This window comes from Sus scrofa, chromosome 8, assembly GCF_000003025.6.
Source record: "Sus scrofa isolate TJ Tabasco breed Duroc chromosome 8, Sscrofa11.1, whole genome shotgun sequence".
NCBI classification, from domain to species: domain Eukaryota; kingdom Metazoa; phylum Chordata; class Mammalia; order Artiodactyla; family Suidae; genus Sus; species Sus scrofa.
This window is the reverse complement of record NC_010450.4, coordinates 135,029,352-135,050,238: the sequence shown is the minus strand read 5'-3', so window position 1 is coordinate 135,050,238 and position 20,887 is coordinate 135,029,352. Positions and strand designations below refer to the sequence as shown.

General features: G+C 42.2%; 1 protein-coding gene and 1 long non-coding RNA gene across 14 annotated transcripts in view; one reads left to right on the top strand and one right to left on the bottom strand.

Moving 5' to 3' along the window:
• LOC102167078 overlaps positions 1 to 15,060 on the top strand; it is a 95,260-nt gene extending 80,200 nt beyond the window's left edge. Inside the window, exons 5-8 of one of the 2 annotated variants that reach the window (XR_001304089.2) lie at positions 8,565 to 8,650; positions 10,358 to 10,543; positions 13,450 to 13,619; positions 14,939 to 15,060. This is a non-coding gene — a long non-coding RNA (uncharacterized LOC102167078). Of the gene's footprint in view, positions 1 to 8,564; positions 8,651 to 10,357; positions 10,544 to 13,449; positions 13,620 to 14,938 lie in introns of those variants that run through there. The other variant, XR_002346885.1, reaches the window with a different exon arrangement.
• The window catches only part of HELQ (helicase, POLQ-like), a 34,935-nt gene that overhangs the window by 10,813 nt on the left and 3,235 nt on the right, over positions 1 to 20,887 (bottom strand). For 6 of the 12 annotated variants that reach the window (XR_001304088.2, XM_013989414.2, XM_013989415.2 and 3 more), the window contains 12 exons: positions 19,604 to 19,782; positions 17,996 to 18,196; positions 16,173 to 16,245; positions 13,720 to 13,817; positions 11,723 to 11,821; positions 10,316 to 10,461; positions 8,332 to 8,571; positions 6,123 to 6,264; positions 5,675 to 5,779; positions 2,888 to 3,146; positions 1,858 to 2,015; positions 821 to 919 (listed from right to left, as the gene is read on the bottom strand). Coding sequence is in view for 11 of the 12 variants with exons in the window: in XM_013989414.2 (XP_013844868.1) it covers positions 821 to 919; positions 1,858 to 2,015; positions 2,888 to 3,146; positions 5,675 to 5,779; positions 6,123 to 6,264; positions 8,332 to 8,571; positions 10,316 to 10,461; positions 11,723 to 11,821; positions 13,720 to 13,817; positions 16,173 to 16,245; positions 17,996 to 18,196; positions 19,604 to 19,782 (1,799 nt within the window). In the remaining variant the exon portion in view is untranslated. Of the gene's footprint in view, positions 1 to 820; positions 920 to 1,857; positions 2,016 to 2,887; positions 3,147 to 5,674; positions 5,780 to 6,122; positions 6,265 to 8,331; positions 8,572 to 10,315; positions 10,462 to 11,722; positions 11,822 to 13,442; positions 13,818 to 16,172; positions 16,246 to 17,863; positions 18,197 to 19,603; positions 20,683 to 20,887 lie in introns of those variants that run through there. The other 6 variants (XM_013989417.2, XM_013989426.2, XM_013989420.2 and 3 more) reach the window with 5 other exon arrangements.

The following is a 20,887-nucleotide window of genomic DNA, read 5'->3' as shown; positions in this document are numbered from 1 at the left end:
CTAGTCAGATTCGTTTCCACTGAGCCACAATGGGAACACTGAAACCAGTAATATCTATGTAAATTTAAAATATAAATGGGAAAGTTACATGAAAGATAGTTACAAGAGTCGATTACCAAAGAAAAATGGAAAAAAAGTATAAGAAATGATATTAACTTAAGGAATTTGAAGGCATGTTTGCCAAAGAATTACTTCTACTTCTCGTAAAGTTCGTGTATGCATTTGATGCTTGCTTCTTGTTTACTGACTGAACTTCAAAACACCAAAATAAATCACATAGGAGTACTGGCTTCTCCACTTCCATCTTCTAGAATGCTTTATGAATCAAGCACTAGATTGGGAGCTCTTTGTGGACAACAAAGAGTGACAACGAAAACAAAAATCCCAAACTCATGCTATCGGAATCCCTGAGAATCCTTAAGAAAAAGTCTCTAGAAAATATCTTTTTCTCCCTGAACTGAACTTCTTTCAGGAGTCTAAAATATTGTGAGAACGTTTTACACTTTGTAATGGAGCCATAAGCAGCCCAAGGAAAACTGTATTAAGAAGGTTTACCTTTTCCCATGATAAAAGCCTCGCATGTGCAGGGCTGTTTTAGAAATACAAAGGTACAAAAAAGGGCCATCACACCATCCAGAAATAAACACTGTTTTAAAAAAATAGCTAAATTTCTGGTCCTCAGATGTTTTAAATAGTAAAATGGGAATTATATTAAAAAAAAAAAATGTGAACCAAAAGATCAAGTCAGTGAAGGAGATGATACAACAGCATCAGTTCTGTTCAATGAACTTGTTTAGGAATGTCAAAAAGACGACGGTACCTTCTTGATGGCTTGACCTGATGCTTTCTTCCCAATAAAGTTCTCAGAGACTCCAACCAGAGTAGCTACATTCTGTTCTGCAGGACTGAGCTGGCTAAACTATAGAGAAAAAGGGTAAATATGTTGAAAAATTGAATGGTAAGTTCAAAACGTCTGCCATTTGAACCAAATCCAGTATTTACTGTGACGTCACATTTTCATGATTATACAAGCTATTAAAAAACCCCACAAATTGTATTTACAAATATTGCAAGCTTAAAAGATACATTATTAAAACATACATACTTGAGTAGAATGACTTAAAGACCACCGACTATGTGCTTCTGTTTAATATGGGAGATGTTTGAAGGGGGGTAAAAGGAAAAGCTTATAAAAGTAACTACATTTTACAGGACTGCTTCAAAAAACCTAAGAGTAACATTTAAAAAATACGACATGAAAAAGAAAGTTAATTTCTGCAGCCAAAAGCTGCACATGCTTCTCCCTAATATGTGTTCACGCATCTAGCCTCTCACAGCAAAATCACAACAGACTGTGCTCTGCCACTGGTTTTGTTACAGGTACGGCCAGTTCCACGCTTGCTACTGGCGGTAAAGGTGACGCTCCTTCTCGGGTATTAACGTCACTGGGTTTGCTCTGTCATCACGCGTGACGCTGACAGGCTCTCCTGCAATTAACTCTCCGTCATCAGGGATGGTTTGCCTGTCTTCCTCCCATTGCAGGCATTACAAACTGCGGTGGTCACCAAACCACAGGAATAATCAGTTATCTCTGCGGATGGGACCAGGGGTGATCCTTTTTTCCTTTCTGCGCCGTTCTTTCTTTCTTTCTTTTTGATTATGAACATGTTTATATTTCCCAGAAAATATTTAAGCAAAACAGAACAAAAACGCTACTGCCACATCACTCCTTTAAAAACAAAGGGCCCAATTTCAAATATGTTTTAATAGAAAAAAAAAAGTGAGTAGCCACTTGACAAAAATCGTATCACGAGTAACACACCAAGCGGCCTGGATCATAGAGTCTTAACGTCTCACCTGCCTGAAGTATACCATCCAGTCAGGGTCGCACCGCGAAGCCATGTCATAGGGAGTTGTCAGGTAGATTAGATGAAGCAGGCTTTCAAGCACAAGCCCTTCGAGACCTTTTTTCAAGTCTCTGTAGAGGATGTCACAATAAGCCAGATCTATAGTCCCTAAAAGAAAGACACAGACAGTTCCTCTTTCACACCAAAGAGGGAAAGAGGTGATGCTGAAGAAAGTCCGGTTTAGGAGTTATGGAAATGCAGCAGAAAGTCGCGGGCGTCTCCTACTCGGTAATTCAGCACAATTATTTTGGAGGGCAGTTTCGTAAGTACGCACCTTCTGACCCAACTACTCTATTGCCGGGCTCTCACCCAGAGAAACCTTTCCATACATATCCAAAAATGCAGGAGCAGAGAGGCCCATGTAGCCTGGTTTACAGTGAGAAAAATCAGTCAATGCCCATCCACAGAAGAATGGTTCAATAAATTGCAGCATCCCTACTACGGGTGACTACAGACCCAAAGGAACAATGAGGAAGCGTTAAAGGGGCTGAGGTGGGAAGATGTTCAGGAAGCTCCACACAAGCGAGAAAAGCAAGCTGCCCGAAGGCACTCACCCGAGGTAACGTGTGTGTGTGTGTGTACAGGTACATGTACACACACACAGACAACCCCCGCCCCATATATGCACACACCTAAAACTTAGGAAGGATGCATGTATCTGCTTGTTAGGAAAGTTACAGGAAATGACTGGGACGATGGAGTCCAAGGGGTCATTCTTGCTAGGGGGTCGTCGTGCGTGTTCCCGGGGAGGAGCACTGAGGACTGGGCACGTTTTTCTCCAGACACTTTGGCGAGAGTCTAAATCACTTGTGATTCAGAACACTTTCCAACTTTTTAAGGCTGAAGTAGGCTGACAGTGAGTAACAGAAGACTAATATTACTAACATGAAACTACACATTCATTTTAAAGTCACAGAATAATTTATATTTTTTCCAGTGCATTTCCTTAGATTTGTAATGGGATTTAGGGAAACTCTTACCCTTAAAAGAAGCTCGTCCCAGCTTCGTAATACGAAAGCTATACTGGAACTCTTCCTCGGACCCCTGAACAGTATCTTTTTGCAGAAGTCCTTTTTCTGTCAAAACAGTGTCTTTCTGTAGGAGTCCTTTTTCTGTCAAGTATCTAAGGGACTCGACAGTTATTTCCCATAGACTTTTTTCTTTCAACAAGATCTTTTGCTGCACACCAAAAAAGGTACCACTCATAAAGTGATATATGTCACCAAGAGTCGTTGCAATCTGAAACAGTAGGACATCATTGGAGTATCTTCCCTGATTCAAGGCATCGTTTGAATAATAAGCAAGATGATGACTCATCTCCATACCTCAAAGCTATTTAAATAAACATTATAAAAATCTACATAGTTGCACAAAGGTAATTTTATAATGACACATCAAAATCACAAGGAAAACAACTTAAGGGAGAAGACGGTTGTCAGATTCACACTTCTAATGAAACAGCTACACATTTCTTATTCCGAGATTCCTTAGGTTTTTGAATAATCTTTCTCCAAAGCTGTGCTGTTTACTCCCCAACCAATTATCGCTAACTCCCGCTCAGCCGCCTTCAGAAATCCTCCTTCCGTCCCCTCTCCAGCCACCTGTGAAAACATTCTTCAGCTTTAAAAATTGTATCACACACACACACACACACACACACACACACGGAAAACACAACTCTAAGTCTAAAACAGGATCAGGCCATACTTTCCCGACTTGTCACCTAAAGATCAACAGCAGTTTGCTACCTCTTTTTGTCCCTTTTATTCCCATCTTCCCCCCCCCATATTTTGCTGCCTTTTTCTCCCCCTTACTTACTACGTAAAACTTACAACCGGCGGAGTCAGAAGTAATGCTTAACCCGCCATTCGGTATTCAGATGTAGAGCTGACTCTGAATTAGCATCATTTCCATGAACCAATTTCAGTAAGATCAACATGTTATACTGAAAAGTAGTGGTCAATGAACATATAGCTTTCTCTTACAATTCTGTGGGTATTTCCATTGGAAAGCTTACGTAGTAATTTCATGTTAAACCAATATAAGGGATAATAAAAAATACTGTGGGGCAGAGACATTTCCTATTGCTTCTCCCCTTTTTCTTTTTTCTTTTTCTTAGGCCCGAAGCATGTGGAGGTTCCCAGGCTAGGGGTGGAATTGGAGCTGCAGCTGCCGGCCTACGCCACAGCCACAGCAACACCAGATCCGAGCCGGGTCTGCGACCTACACTCACTACAGTTTACAGCAACGCCAGATTCTTAATCCACTGAGTGAGGTCAGGGATCAAACCTGCGTCCTCATGGACACTAGTCAGGTTTGTTACCACTGAGCCACAACGGAACTCCAGCTTCTCTTTTCAATAAAGATCATTCTTAATACCGTATTCATTTAGGCTAAAATTGTACTTTTAAGATATTCAAGAACTGACGCCCAGTTTAGAGATTATTGATGTATGTAGTTTTTATATTGTTTTCTACTTGGTTGTTTACAGTTAACGCTGGGGGTAAACAAAATAAAAAACAAACAAAAACCCCTTTACTTGATCCCTCTAGCTACTATCATACCATCTTTCTATCCTTCCGTGAAAACTTTTAGACGGAGTGATTTAAGGCCACTGGGCAGCCTCTGCCTCCGGCCCCCACGATTTTCCAAAGCTGGGTTCTCCACTGTTGCCCCAACCTGCAACTTCAGCCATGTACAACTCCAAAGTCAATCTGTTCATTAATTCTAGCATTTACTGAGTGCCAAGCACTGTGGCACATGCCAGGCACGGTGCTAGGCCCTAGGATTCAGTGATAACTGAAAATAAATGGGAGAAGTTCCTGTGTGGCACAGTGGGTTAAGGATCTAGCATTGCTGCAGCTGTAGTATAGGTTGCAACTGCGGGGCAGGTTGGATCCCAGGCCTGGGAAACTTCCACATGCTGCAGGTACAGCCAAAAAAAGAAAAAAAAAAGTGGATACTGCTTTCGCAGGGCTTCCATTCCAGGGGGGTAAATATTAGCCAAATAAGGGCAGTAACAAGACTCCAACTACAAACTGATAGATGCTATTAAAGGAAAGGAATGTGTTTCTATAAAGTATACGACAGACTGACTCGACTCAGCGGCACAGGGAGGCTGCCCCGAGGAAGCAAGGCCAAGTGAAACTCTAAGGGCTGAGTGGGAGCTAACCAGACAGCCAGAGCAATCCCAGATCTGAGCTGCCTCTGCGACCTACACCACAGCCACAGCAACGCAGGATCCTTAACCCACTGAGCAAGGCCAGGGATCGAACCTGTGTCCTCATGGATGCTAGTCAGATTCGTTTCTCCTGAGCCACGGGAACTCTGCCAATTTCTAATTTTAGGAAAAAGAGTGTTTTCCTGTTGTGCCCCATCCAATTTTTTTTTTTTTTAAAGTTTCTGCCTGATAAAGGCTATACTGATCTCACAAATGTTTGTGGTGCCAGGACTATAGCTTCCCCTGGAGGGCAGAGATACTGGATCATCCCACATTGGCTCCCATGTCCTTATAGCTCCTCGTAGCCCCCAGAATATCCACCCAAATCTCTTACTGGTGATGGATGCCCAGTTATGAGCTGTTCCATACAACTCAAAGGGTTAAAAATGTACAAATAAATCTACATGTATCGTGTTACAGACTGCTCTTTGTCACACTGAATTAAAAGCCAACTTTTTTTTTTTTCCATTTTCTTTAGTTTCCAAAACTTTTTAACCTTTGCTGTCTTGGATAATAGTAATAAGATATAAAAAATATTTTAAAATACCTTCAAGCCAATCAAAGAGAGAAACAAAGTTTGGATTCCCTTGGTGAATTCTTGCACAAGACGGCTGTAACAGTTTTCCAACGGTCTGCTTATTAACTCCAATACCTACATGAGTTAAAGCAATATTATATTATGTTTTATGTTATAAACAATAAAAGGTGTTCCACATAAAATTTTAGATTTAGCATAGATCTTGTGGAGGCTGGGGGAGATAAAAAGCATAAAGACAAAAAAAGAAGGATCTAACAGCCCTCATGAAAATGGAAGAAGATATATTTTTCATTGTTTGCCTAAAATACAAAAATATCTGAACTACTCTTTGTAATTCTTAATCATAGAGGAGAAGGAAATGTTATTTAAAGGAATATTGATAATTTTTAAAAGTGGATCTCATGAAAAGGCTAAGCCAAAGACCTAGAGAAGACAAGAAGAACAATCAGATTATTACCTGTTGCTTGTCTTTTTCTTGAAATATAAGGATGCTCTCCCCAACAGAATCTATTCCAGCACGGCCAGCTCTGCCAATCATCTGTTTATACTGATTCCTCTTCAGAAATTCCTTAGCAACATAGGGGGCTCTTAAAATAACCCTATGGAATTGAGAAAATTAATTAAAAGTGAGGGTCCATCAAGAGCAATAGCATCTATTTTTTTAAACTCTTCATTTCATGTGATACTAAATTTAGTAACATTAGCTCAAAATAATAGGTAACTACTACTTGCCATTACTCTACGATGTCCTAGGTTCTCTGGGTACGTTCTCTGATCTTACAAAACTTTGGGTGACAATGTTTTGTTTATTTAAGCTTTCTTTTACACCGGGGCTAACTGAGGCACAGCTGAATGGCGTACTTACACAATTAGTAATGACCAGAGCCGTGACTTGAACATAAGTCTGCTTAGCTGCAAACCTCTACGGTCAGCCCACTGCAGACATAATCTCAAAGACTTCGACTTGATTCTCCGTAAAAGAAGAATCTGCCATGGACCACCAACATATGCATATTTGTTTATAAACTTTTATTACTGTCAACTAGATGAAGTTGCATATTCCAACGGTTTTTGACCTACAGACGGTGATTTCAATCCTGCTGACATACGCACAAGTCTCCGACCAGCTCTCCTGTTCTGAGGTGAGGGAAACAGATGTCACTGACCTGAGATAATCTCCCTGCTTCTTTATTTATAAATCTCAGTGGACAGCTGAGATCTCCAAGTACATGAAGACGACGAACGACACGAAAGAAAAACAACAGAGTTCTCCTGCGGCTCAGTGGGTTAAGGATCCAGTGTTGTCATTGCAGTGGCTTAGGTCACTGCTGTGGTGTGGGTTCAATCCCTGGCCCAGAAACTTCTGTGTGTCATGGGCACAGCCAAAAAAAAAAAAAAAAAGATATACTTGGTAAAAAAAAAGTAGTCCTAGTATTCAAAGTAAAATCCCTAAATGAGAAAAACAAGGACCTATTCTATTGATGAAAGGCATAATTCAGCAATAAGATATTTGGAGTAAACTTTTATATATTTAAATAATTTTGAAACACAAAGCAAAAACTTATAAAAATGTAAAAAGGGGAAGTTGACAACTCCATAGTTACACCAGAAGATGCTCTGAAATTGACATATCAAAGAATCACAGGTAGGAAGAACATAGAAGAAGAATTAATAAAATGATTAGTAACTGTGATCGCATGCAGCTATATAAAACCATATACCAAAGAGGAAATACTTATTTTTAAATGCTCAGGGACGATTTATAAAAATTGACCACTTATTTGAAAAAATGTTACAAATTTTAAAGTCACAGATGACCAAGAGTAGAGATGAGTTACACAGGCTGTGGCAGCTTTGGTAACAACTGCAAAGGTAAATCAAGGATCTGCTCTTAAAAAAGGTCCTGGACTTGAAAGACCATATGGATGAGTCTCCAGGTTTCACGGAAAGCCCTGTGTGAAATAAACTCTTTCAGATCACGGAAATTTGTGGAAAGCTTGCCTACTGTTTCTACATAACGAGGATCATAAACCCTGGCATCAAAATCAGATGGGGGGTTCCCGTCGTGGCTCAGTGGTTAACAAACCTGACTAGTATCCATGAAGATGCGGGTTCGATCCCTGGCCTCGCTCAGTGGGTTAAGGATCTGGTGTTGCCATGAGCTGTGGTGTAGGTCACAGAGGTAGCTCAGATCTGGAGTTGCTGTGGCTCTGGTGTAGGGGTCCGGATTCGACCCCTAGCCTGGGAACCTCCATATGCTCCAGGTGCAGCCCTAAAAAGACAAAAACAAAACATAACAAAAAACAGATAGGAAAGGCACCAAAGAAAGAAGGAACTCCAACAGCAAGAAATCTACTGTTTCCTTCCTTCCTTCCTTTCTGTGGACTATGCCTATAGCATGCGGACGTTCCCGGGCCAGGGACTGAGCCTGTGCCACAGCTGTGACAACACTGGATCCCTAACCTGCTGAGCCACCAGAGAACTCCCATTTAATATTATTTTTCATCAAAATATTAAAGGGAATCAATCAATCAACTCAGCAAATGCTAAAAAATTTTTTGATAAATTCTCACCCACTCCAGTGAAAGAATAAAACCACAATAAAGCTGTTGGCAAGCCTGGAATTGGAAAGTTTGGGGCCTGGCCAACAACTGCTTAAAACTTGCCTTTGAGCTGGTAGGTTAACGCCTGCTGCCAGGGTGGATGTGCAGGTCAAAAGGCAGAGAACTCCTGCGGAGTGGGCTTCCTCCAAGAGCTTCCTTTCGTCATTTGTCAAACCACTGTGGTGATAAGCAACGCCAAATGGGATGGTGTGCTTTAACACAGGACACACGCTGCCCCCGCTGATGGCTTTCAAGTTCTTAAGCAATTCATGTTTTTCTTTCTCTCTGTGTTTCAGATATTCCCTAGGAAAAAGATCTGTTAGAAATATGAACCCTGGATCTTACAGCAAAGTGCCTCACATTTAAATTTTACTAGATGCAGGTAAACATTCTCTTTTTAAAAACATACTACTTTCAGAGTTCCCACAGTGGCACAGTGGAAAGGAATCTGACTAGGAACCATGAGGTTTTGGGTTCGATCCCTGGCCTCGCTCAGTGGGTGAAGGATCTGGTGTTGCCGTGAGCTGTGGTGTAGGTTGCAGACGCAGCTCAGATCCCGCATTGCTGTGGCTCTGGCATAGGCCAGTAGCAACAGCTCCAATCGGACCCCTTAGCCTGGGAACCTCCATATGCTCCAGGTGCAGCCCTAAAAAGACAGAAGACCAAAAAAAAAAAAAAAAAAAAAAAAAAAAAAACAAACCCACCAAAAAAACCCAAAAAACATATTACTTTCATTGATATACGTACATAAAATATTCTTAGAATTTGATTCTGATTATATTAATTATTAGGCAGGCTCTCTCAGCCTTTCTGTGGGTCATGGAGCCTTGTGAGAATGTGCCTAAAGCTAAAAAAACAAACCACACCAAACATCCATATAAACACAACACAATGCAAACAATTTCAGAGGATTCAGGGAATTCCTGAGATTCGTTCCTGTATTTCCTATGAATCCATGGAACCAAGTTTAAACCACTGCTCTAGATGTTAGTTTTTCACAGGCGCATACATCTTTATTGAAGATGACTTGTTTTGAGTCATGATTTTATTCTCTGAATATGAAAACATATATTATTAAATCATACCTATTGTACGTAAAACAGTGACTGTCTAGACACTGGCATTTCAGAAGCCTCAGTAATATGCTACAATGTCTCCTGACCTAGAAGCACCTATTAGTTGAAATTCCTCTCTAGAAAAGAGAGACAGCAAAGGAAGAGTAAGCACAACGAACTACAAATTGACTTTAAAGCAACAACTTCTGAATACCAGTGGCAAACAAGTATCATCTAAGACATAAATATAATACACACGGCCCCACGTTGTGTTAGCATATGTTTCGTGGAAAGAAGAGACCTCCGGCTGCTGGTGCACGCAGAGGGCCAGTAACTGCATAACTCTTGGATCTGCTGGTGCACGCAGAGGGCCAGTAACTGCATAACTCTTGGATGTAGCTTGGGCTACATTTTATAAAGGCCCCAGGCCAATTCACCGTGCAGCCAGACCATCATATCAGTCAGCATTCTCTTACATGAAGCCTTACAATTTTTCTCTGGCTATCTCACATACGTGAATTTCATAGTTCAATTTTCTTCACTGTCAGGGCCTTTAAGAATCTAGCATAACAACTTAAAAGAATGTTCTGCCAGGAGTTCCTGTCGTGGCGCAGTGGTTAACGAATCCGACTAGGAACCATGAGGTTGCGGGTTCGGTCCCTGCCCTTGCTCAGTGGGTTAACGATCCGGCGTTGCCGTGAGCTGTGGTGTAGGTTGCAGACGCAGCTCGGATCCCGCGTTGCTGTGGCTCTGGCGTAGGCCGGTGGCTACAGCTCCGATTCAACCCCTAGCCTGGGAACCTCCATATGCCTCGGGAGCGGCCCAAGAAATAGCAACAACAACAACAACAAAAGACAAAAGACAAAAAAAAAAAAAAAAAAAAAAAAAAAAGAATGTTCTGCCAGAAGTGATTAGTGCTCGTTAAATAAACAGCATACATGGCCTATAAATCATATAAAATAAAACAGAATATTTTAAGAAAATTAACATACTTGCTTAAAATTTTGCATATCATTTCTGCTACATTTTCACAGTTCTTCTTTGTGGGACAAAAAACTAAGCAGGAATGATTGGGAATGACTTCTGTCACCAATGCTACCAAGTGATCAGGGTCCAGCTTTTTCAGAGTGTCCGAATACTGCACAACGAGAGGCAGGAACAAGGTGGTTAGCCATCCTGAAAGCCTTTCCTCTTGCCAGAAAGGTGAAGGACTTTGAACGGTAAGTGAACCCGCCATAATTTTCAACTTCTCATTTAATAGATATGATCATTTAAAAGCAAAGATGCAACCTATATATTAAGCTGCAAAATGTGAAGTCCCACTTTTCTCTTAGGTGATTAGGGTTCGTGAGGTGCCCTGTTTTAAATGAAGGCAGAGAAAATGGTTACCGCCCGGCTCGCCCCTCTCCACCAACGCAGAAAAAGTCGACAGAGACCACCACAGACTGAGCCTACTAACGGGCACAGAGCTGCACGAACAAGCCACATCTCCTGCTACCACTAACAGGGTTCTAAAACACAGATTCAATCAGACTACAGGACTTAATAAGAAATAAAAAAATATTTATCAGGCGGATACAAAGAATTCCAACAACATGAAGGCAAATGTGAGGTTATTTAAAATCTTACTTCCTTTGACTTGACTGCAAACTAATTAAGACACAGATTTAGAATAACATACCTTCATAGAATTTTAAAACTGCTGTTAACCCCCTTCCTCCCCTTTTTAATGTCTTTCATGTAAGTCACCAGACAACAACACAGCAGACATCTCCATTCTCACACACCAATATCTGAGCCCAGTATACAGCCCAGAAATATTTCTTGTTTTGCTCCTGCTGCCGAATGAATAAGCACTAAGGTTCCTGGAGCCCCAAAGCCAAAGAAATAACTAACAGTTTTGATTATTAGAGTTAGGTCCAAACAGCTTAATAAGTTTGTATTTCCTCACAAATTAGTAGCTATTTGAACAAATAACATCCATCAATGAATAAAAAAACATTTTCATTCGAAGTAACCATCACAGCCCCCTAAGGGGAGTGCGCCCAACTGGGTCCTGCAGTTTTTCAAACCTCAGAAATGCTTATTTCCTGGTTCAGACTGATTTTCACATGGTATTTGCCTACAATAAGCACAAACCCCACCCCCCACCCCACTGCATCTGCTCGACTTCGCAAAGATACAATATCACAGAAAGGAATGCTCTGGGATCTAACGATAATTCTGGAAGCTGCCTATCTTGAATCAGTAGTCTGTATGGCGCCCAGCAGATATCAAGCATCAGCTGTTTCTCCCAAATGTCTAACCTCTCCCCTGGCACCTTGCAACTCTGGCACAGTGCCCCAGGGCAGCTGGGCATAAAGTCAGGGGACCTCACCCTCAGGGGTTATCGAGGTTACCTTATAATTAAGAAGACGAGAAAAAGTCATGCCATTCTCAGCTTTGCTGTCCACCTCATAGATTGTGTCGTTTATTTTCAGATATTCTTTTAACTCAACCTTGAATTAAAAAGACATTTGCAATTAATATCATCTACCAATTCCTCTTTCCAGTTTCAAATTTTGTAAAGTATACTGTAAAAAAGGAAAGCTATACAAAACTTTTAGCTTTTCTAAGCTATGTAAAATGCTTCAACTTAAAAGTTATTTCTTTCCTAAGTTTCTTTTTTCCTTTAAATCAAAACAGGGGTTATGGGAGTTCCCATTGTGGCTCAGGAGTTAATGAACCCCACTAGTATCCATGAGGAGGCGGGTTTGATCCCTGGCCTTGCTCAGTGGGTTGAGGATCTGGTGTTGCCATCACAGATGTGGCTCGGATCTGGTGTGGCTGTGGCTGTGGCTGTGGTGTAGGCCAGCAGCTGCAGCGCCGATTCAACCCGTAGCCTGGGAACCTCCATATGCCACAGGTGCGGCCCTAAGGAAACAAAAAAAGAAATACTTTTGAAGAGTCACACTATCTGAAAGGAAATCAGGGAGTTCCCTGGTGGTCTAGTGGTTGGCACTTTCATCGCTGCGGCCTGGGTTCTGGGAACTGAGATCCCCCATCAAGGTGCTGCTGCTATGGCCAAAACAAACAAACAAACAGGAAATAGACTCTTGTATTTGTCACAAGAGCAAGTATAAACGAGTCAAGTGTCTTTTTTTTGTTTAAACACATACACACAGATAAACCACAGTAGTGTCTTTGTTTTGTTTCTGTTATTTTTCGGCCGTGTCCCCCCAGCACGTAGAAGTTGCCAGACCAGGGGCTGAACTCGTACTATGGCAGCCACCCAAGCCACTGCAGTGACACCAAATCCTTAAGGAACCAAGCCATAAAAGAACTCCCAAATGTCCTTTTTTTTTTTTTTTTTTTTTTTTTTTGCTTTTTAGGGCCATGCCCAGGGCATATGGAAGTTCTCAGGCTAGGGGTTGAATCAGAGCTGTAGCTACTGGTCTATACTACAGCCACAGCAACGCTGGATCTGAGCTGAGTTTGTAACCTACATGGCAGCTCACAGCAAAGCCAGGGATCAAACCTGCGTCCTCATACCAGTCAGAATCATTTCTGCTGAGACGCGATGGGAACTCCCCAACTGTCTTTTCTTAGGGAGTTATGTGTATTACTCCTCAAAACTTAAAGCTGTATAAGTCATTGGTTTTAACCTAAACACCACTGTAATACTCTTAAGTATTTGTAGGGAAAAAAAGTTTGTAAATAAAGCTCATTGAATTTTAAAAGAATAGCACCTAATTTGACAATTAAGGCTAGAAAATATTTCTCAAAAAATTTCATATTTAGTGAAAATGTAAAAACACCAAATTTCCAATTAAAATTTGGTGAGTCTAAAAAATTATTCTCTGAACATCTATTTAGATACAGAAACTGCAGAGTACATGTACATTATAAGCTACTCTCAAATAACTATGAAGTACATTTATTTACTTTCTTCAAGCCTTTTGGAAATACCGTTACTGAGGCATTTAAATTTAAATCCACGGGAAGTCCTATTTTTAAAAAGTTTTATAATTACCAAAGCATAAACAGTTGAACATATAACTGTTAAGATAAATTTTTGTATGTGCCAGGAACTTGAAAAACGAATCATGAAATTCTCACTGAATGCAAAAAAAAATGTACCTTACAGAATATCAAGTGGAAAAGCAGAATGAAAAATTTCATTCAGTAAAATCTTCACGGAAGGCCCACGGGCCAGGCGCTGTTTCAGGAGCTACAGATACCGTAGCGACCCCGCCAGGATCCTGGACCCCGCATTCTCTACACACGCTTGTTTGCATTTAGCCCTGCTGAGTGGCGGTAAGCTCCTTCGCTACTCCTAGAATTTTTATGTCATGGGTTTGCTCCTTTTCTTTCTAAACAGCAGACGGTACAGAACGATCAAACCTCAGGTACATACTGGTCTAAACCAACTGCTGTAATACTCTGCTCGCAGGAAGGCTTGCAGGTCCTCCACGTTGTTTAATGTTGCACTCATACCAACAATCTGAGTCGTTTCTAAAAAAAAATATCCAAAGTATGGAGGAAAAAGGGTTATTTAGTGTATCATAACAGCAATTTAATCAACCTTTTTTGAGTTCTTAATTCCTCCTGAGTGATCTGGGAAGTGGGGGCAGGTAAGGAAAATACAAACAGCTGATTTGAACAACTCGAGAGTTGGGGGCAGCGATCCTCTGTGAGGTCAGCCTTCCACGTCCTTGGTTCTAGATCCCTGGATTCAGGCAACCACAGCCTGTGTGGCACTGTAGTATTTACTACTGAAACAAATCCACATGTAAGGACCCATGCGGTTCAAACCTGTGTTGTTCAAGGGTCAACCGTCCGAGTATTAGCCTGGCAGGTGATATGACTCGGGGGAGAGGTATAAGCTGGTAACAGAGACTGGGAGCCATCGGCACACAAGAAGTGCTTGAAGTCATGAGTACGGATGGGAATTAGCAGAGACTGTATGAAGCAGGAAGCAGAGAAGAGTCCAAGGTGAGTCTACGGGACACCAATGTATGTGATGAACATGCTTAGAAATTAGTGTCACAAAGGAGGAGAAGAGGAGAAAACTAAAGAGATTCCTTTCATTCAAATATCTGTGAAGTGTAAGGCATTGGTGACAGAAAAAAGCAGGTCGGGAGCTCTCGTCGTGGCTCAGTGGTGATGACCTGACTGGTATCCATGAGGATGCAGGTTTGATCCCTGGCCTTGCTCAGTGGGTTGAGGATCCAGTGTTGCCGTGAGCTGTGGTGTAGGCCAGCAGCTGTAGCTCCAAATAGACCCCTAGCCTGGGAACCTCCATATGCCTCGGGTGGGGCCCTAAAGAGACGAGGAAAAAAAAAAAAAAAGACGAGTAAGCATGTAGCAGCAGTAAACACGTGTCCATTACGTGCAGGTGCTGTGCTAGATGCTTTGCAAAGACTGCTTCACACTGTCTCCACGGCAATTCAGGGAGGAAGCTTCTATTACTATCATCCACTTTTGATGCCTAAGCAAAAGGGGCCCAGTTATTATAACTTGGCCAAGATCACATACAAAGTTAAAGGAGCCAGGATTTGAATCTAGCTCAGGTCTGTCCTTAGCCCCTGTGCTATATAATCTCTCAGTGCTGACACGGGATCCCTCTTACACAGAGACGGCGGGAAACCAAGAGAGACGGCTGCTTCTGCACCCGAAGTAAAAAAGAGTGATGAACGATGGAATGCTGAAGAGAACTTCGGACAAGGACGTCAGTGAACTTGGATTTGACAGGAAGGTGTCATTTTCCTCTCTTCCTCTGCTTTATGTTTCTCCATAGAACTTGCCACCATCTAATATCATGTTTTCTCGTTTATCTGTGTATTATCTGTTCACTTTCATGAAAACATAGGTTTGAGGAAGCAGGAACTTGTTCTATTCATTGCTGTATCCCTAGCACTTCAAATAGGGAGGGCCTGACACATGGTAGGTACTCATTACCTTTTTTTTTTTTCTTTTTCTTTTTTAGGGCCACACCTGAAGCATATGGAAATTCCCAGGCTAGGGGTTGAGTTGGCGCTCCAGCTGCTGGCCTTCGCCACAGCCACAGCCACACAGGATCCAAGTTGCATCTGCAACCTACACCACAGCTCACAGCAACGCCAGATCTTTAACCCACTGAGTGAGGCCAGGGATTGAGCTCGCATCCTTGTGGACTCTAGTCGGATTAGTTTCCACTGTGCCATGAGGGGAACTCTAATACCTTTTTTTAAATGAATGATCATAAAGTGCTACAACCTGCCTAAATCACCACTGTTATCAAAACTGTAAAAATAATTCTTAAGATCTGACCTTTATGATTAATAATTTTCCATATATAAACTGTTACAATATACAACAACTATAAGCTATTGCAATAGCCTATTGATAAAGAGAGGCTATTTAGAATAAATATTTCACATAAAGACTGTCTGATGTTGCAAAATAGCGCCTCAAAGTGGCCGTGACCTCCAGGGCTTCGCTGGCACGACGAGGGTGGCAAGAGCGGCAGCCGCTCACGGTGCTGTGTGGCGGAGTGCTTTCCTGGGTGCGAGCTCATGCGGTCACCACCGCAGTCCCATCATTATCCTCAGTTTATAGATGAAGACACAGAGGCCGAGTCCCGTGTCTAAGCACACGTAGCTAGAGCGGAGGATGACGACAGAGGCCGTCCTTACATGTTGACATCACTTATCCTCACTGTTCTACTCATGTGTCTTGTCTCCCAACAAAAATGTATAAGCTTACTTCAGACACGACAAACCAAGGCAGAACGCCCAAGTTCCTTGCCCAGGTTACCTCATCTAGCTAGTGACACACCGGTGTCTTTGTAGGGCTTGGGATGACACATCACATGTGAAAAATACTTACTGCTAGTGTAGAGGATTTTTGCCAGAGTCATTTCCAGTGTAGCCCCACGGCTTCCCTCACCGATCATGTGCAACTTTGAGATTTAAAAAAGGAGAGAGACAAATAAATCTGCATATAATATCTGTATATAAAATAAGCATATGTTTGATGAAATGAAGAAGCCATCTTTGCTTTTTTTTTTAATCTTTTGTCTTTTTTTAGGGCCGCACCCGCAGTATATGGAGGTTCCCAGGCTAGAGGTCCAATTGGAGCTGTAGCTGCCGGCCTACACCACAGCCACAGCAACACGGGATCTGAGCCATGTCTGCAAGCTACACCACAGCTCATGGCACCCACCGAGCAAGGCCAGGAAGTGAACCCGCAACCTCATGTTTCCTAGTGGGATTTGTTTCCGCTGCACCATGACAGGAACTCCCATCTTTGCTTTATAACTGTTAAGCATTTTTAATTATGGCAACCAGAGTACACTGGTATTTTTTTTTTTTAGTCTTTTTTTTTTTTTTTTGCCTTTTCCAGGGCCGCTCCTGCGGCACATGGAGGTTCCCAGGATAGGGGTCTAATTGGAGCTGTAGCCGACGGCTTACGCCAGACCCTCAGCAACGTGGGATCTGAGTTGTGCCTGTGACCTACACCACAGCTCAAGGCAATGCCAGATCCTTAACCCAAGGAGCGAGGTCAGGGATCAAACCTGCAACCTCAGGTTTCCTAGTCGGGTTCGTTAACCACTGAGCCATGACGGGAACTCCTGGTATTTTAAATTAATGAGATTGTCCCCAGGAAAACATCCTGATGTCTGGAATAGTACATCAGGTACTATTATAAAATTGGACACACACATAAATTCACTTTTTAAGAAACATTTGAGGGAGTTCCCATCATGGCTCAGTGGTAATGAATCCGACTAGCATGCATGAGGATGAGGGTTCAATCCCTGGCCTCGCTCTGTGGGTTAAGGATTTGGCGTTGCTGTGAGCTGTGGTGTAGGTCACAGACTCGGCTTGGATCCCATGTTGCTGGGGCTGTGGCATAGGCCGGCAGCTGTAGCTGCGATTCAATCCCTAGTCTGGGAATTTCTATATGCCTTGGGTACAGCCCTCCAAAGACAAAAAACAACAAAAAACAAACAAACAATTAATTTGCTAGAGCAGAAATTATCACAACCTTAAAAATTAAATAAAACTTAAAAAGAAAACCACTTGACACCAAACCAAATTTAAGATTACCAAGCATGGTTGCTGTGGCTCTGGCGTAGGCCGGTGGCTACAGCTCCGATTCAACCCCTAGCCTGGGAATCTCCATATGCTGAGGGAGCGGCCCAAGAAATAGCAACAACAAAAGACAAAAGACAAAAAAAAAAAAAAAAAAATTTTTTTAGGAGTTCCCGTCGTGGCGCAGTGGCTAACGAATCCGACTAGGAACCATGAGGTTGCGGGTTCGGTCCCTGCCCTTGCTCAGTGGGTTAACGATCCGGCGTTGCCGTGAGCTGTGGTGTAGGTTGCAGACGCGGCTCGGATCCCGTGTTGCTGTGGCTCTGGCGTAGGCCGGTGGCTACAGCTCCGATTCAACCCCTAGCCTGGGAACCTCCATATGCCTCGGGAGCGGCCCAAGAAATAGCAACAACAACAACAACAACAACAAAAAGACAAAAGACAAAAGACAAAAAAAAAAAAAAAAAAAAAAAAAAAAATTACCAAGCATGCAATGTCTTCATCTGTACTGCCTCTGTATTAAAATACTTCTCCTCATAAAGGTACCAGCAGACCCACATAATAACAACTGTTACTACGATAAAAGCGTCGATAAATTACAAAGTGGTAGCCAACCTCATCTACAACAACCAGACCCAGGCCGCCAATCCTGCCGGTTTCAATCAAGGAGTTCACCAGACTGTGGCCTTTTTCGATAGTGGCAATATACAGTGATTTCTTTTCTCTTCTTTTAATTGGAGGAAATTTTCCTTTGCTTCCAGCATATTCTTCAACAAAGAAACCCAGTTCTATACCAAAACTTGACAAACCTGCAATCTAAAAATATCAGGTAAAATTAACAAGGCCCCCCCCCCAAAAAAAAACATTCAGATAAAGAAGAACTCTAATTATTAAGCATTCACAGGGATTTAAAAATCTAAAATAGTGTTGAATATCAATCAATGGAGTTCCCGTCGTGGCTCAGTGGTTAAGGAATCTGACTAAGAACCATGAGGTCCCAGGTTTGATTCCTGGCCTTGCTCAGTGGGTTAAGGATCTGGCGTTGCTGTGAGCTGCGGTGTAGGTTGCAGACATGGCTTGGATCTGGCGTTGTTGTAGCTGTGGTGTAGACCAGTGGCCACAGCTCCTATTGGACCCCTAGCCCGGGAACCTCCATATGCCATGGGCGCGGCCCAGAAAAAGACAAAAAACAAAAAAACAATCAATGGGAACAAGGTCACAGATGAGACATATATATGTAAGAAATATCATAATTATTTTAAGAGAATGATTGTATGTTCAATAATGTATTAATCTTTGCAAATGAATGCCACCTTTAAATTACATAATAAATGTAAAATCAAAAAAAATTTTTTTGTCTTTTTTTCTAGGGCTGCACGTGCGGCATATGGAGGTTCCCAGGCTAGGGGTTGAATCAGAGCTGTAGCCACCAGCCTATGCCACAGCCACAGCAATGCGGGGTCCCAGCCACATCTGCCACCTACACCACAGCTCACAACAATGCCAGATCCTTAACCCACTGAGCAAGGCCAGGGACCCAACCCGAAACCTCATGGTTCCTAGTCAGATTCATTAACCACTGAGCCATGACAGGAACTCCTAAAATCAAATTTTAACTGTCTCCTGTTAAAAAACATCAGAATAATTTATTTATTTTGATAAGATAATCGTTTAAGGTTTCAGTTTGAAAAAGCAGCCTAAATATCAGCAGAAAATTTAAAATGGATTTTTTTTTTTTTTGTCTTTTCTAGGTTCGCACCCATGGCATATGGAGGTTCCCAGGCTAGGGATCCAATAGGAGCTGTAGCTGCCAGCCTACACCACAGCCACAGCAACGCCAGATCCGAGCCACATCTGCAAACTACACCACAGCTCACAACAATGCTGGATCCTTAACCCACTGAGCAAGGCCAGGGATCAAACCCGTGACCTCATGGTTCTTAGTCAGATTCATTAACCACTGAGCCATGATGGGAACTCCTAAAATGGACTTTAATCCACGAGTTTAGAAAAAAAGAACTCCCTTTCTGAAACAGGTAAGTAGCATGAGAAGAGCTTTTCTTAAGTACTCCACACTGCTTTTTGCACATCCTAAAAATAATTCTCCATTGTTAAGAGGTACCTCTTCTCAGTCAATAAAAAGTTGTTACATTTATGCTAGTTTTTATATCTGAAGGTCAAAATAACATTAGCAAGTGCCACTTGTTGAAAAAAAAATTACACCTTTTCTTGAACGATTGCCACATATGGTAGGATCATTAAAGCATCTTTTCGTCGGCAAAGCAGTTCTTGCAGCATTAAAATCTCAGCCACGAGGGTTTTTCCACCACTTGTCGGCAAGGAATATATTAAATTTTTTCTTTCTTGCACAGATTTCAGTGTTAAGCAAGTATGCTGCCATTCTGTGGAATTGAAAAAAAAGAAAGGCTTATTTTCCTTTTCTATAATTTCAAGAAAGTTTTCTAAAAAGGAAAAATCAAATCCTACCCTGTGTCACATCTTCTCATGGTGATAAACGTAACTACACATCAGTGCTAAACATCAAATAACCCCAATGCAGGGTGTGTTCTAGTTCAGGCCTGGTCAGAGGAGAGGGCAACTATTTGCCAGCTGCAGACTGAAGTCTAAGATTCCACAGGGCAGGCAATGCTGGCTGGACAAGAGGTGTCACCTGGGACATCAGAAGACCTGAGGTTCTTACTTAGATGTATTCAACATACTTACTGACAGACATTTCTCAAGTCTAATTGGACGTGTCCTTGACAGAACGTATCTGGCGAAACAACTGTTATTATCATCCCTTTTTAATAGATCAGGAAATAAGGCTCAGTGCAAAACTAGTGTTGAAGTGACACGGCCAGAATTTATAACTAGACTGACAACCCCCAGCTGTGGAGAACCTACCAGTGACTCAGGCTCAGTGCTAGTTACCTAAGAAAAAGAGGAGTTAGATAGAGGCCTGTCCTCAGGGTACTCGTTCTGGCAGGAGATGCAGATTAAACAAAGAACAAGGTGCTAGGAGAAAAGCAGAGGCAGGAAAGTTAACAGCTACGCCAATGAGACTAATACCTTTAGCTCCTCAACTGCAAACCTCACAATTTAGAATTTGTCAGACTCTTGGAAATTCTTCTCTTAGACCTTGTTTCCCGTAATCCTACTTCTCCTACCTGAAAGTGTGTTCTCCAGGTGAGAACCCATGTTTTCTTTCTTTCCTTTTTTTTTTGTCTTTTTGCCTTTTCTAGGGTCGCACCTGTGGCACATGGAGGTTCCCAGGCTAGGGGTCGAATCGGAGCTGTAGCTGCCGGCCTACACCACAGCCACAGCAATGCGGAATCTGAGCCGTGTCTGCGACCTACACCACAGCTCAGGGCAACACCGGATCCCTAACCCATTGAGCGAGGCCAGGGATCGAACGGCAACCTCATGGTTCCTAGCTGGATTTGTTAACCACTGAGCCACGACGGGAACTCCGAGAACCCATGTTTTCGTACAGTTCATAAGATAATA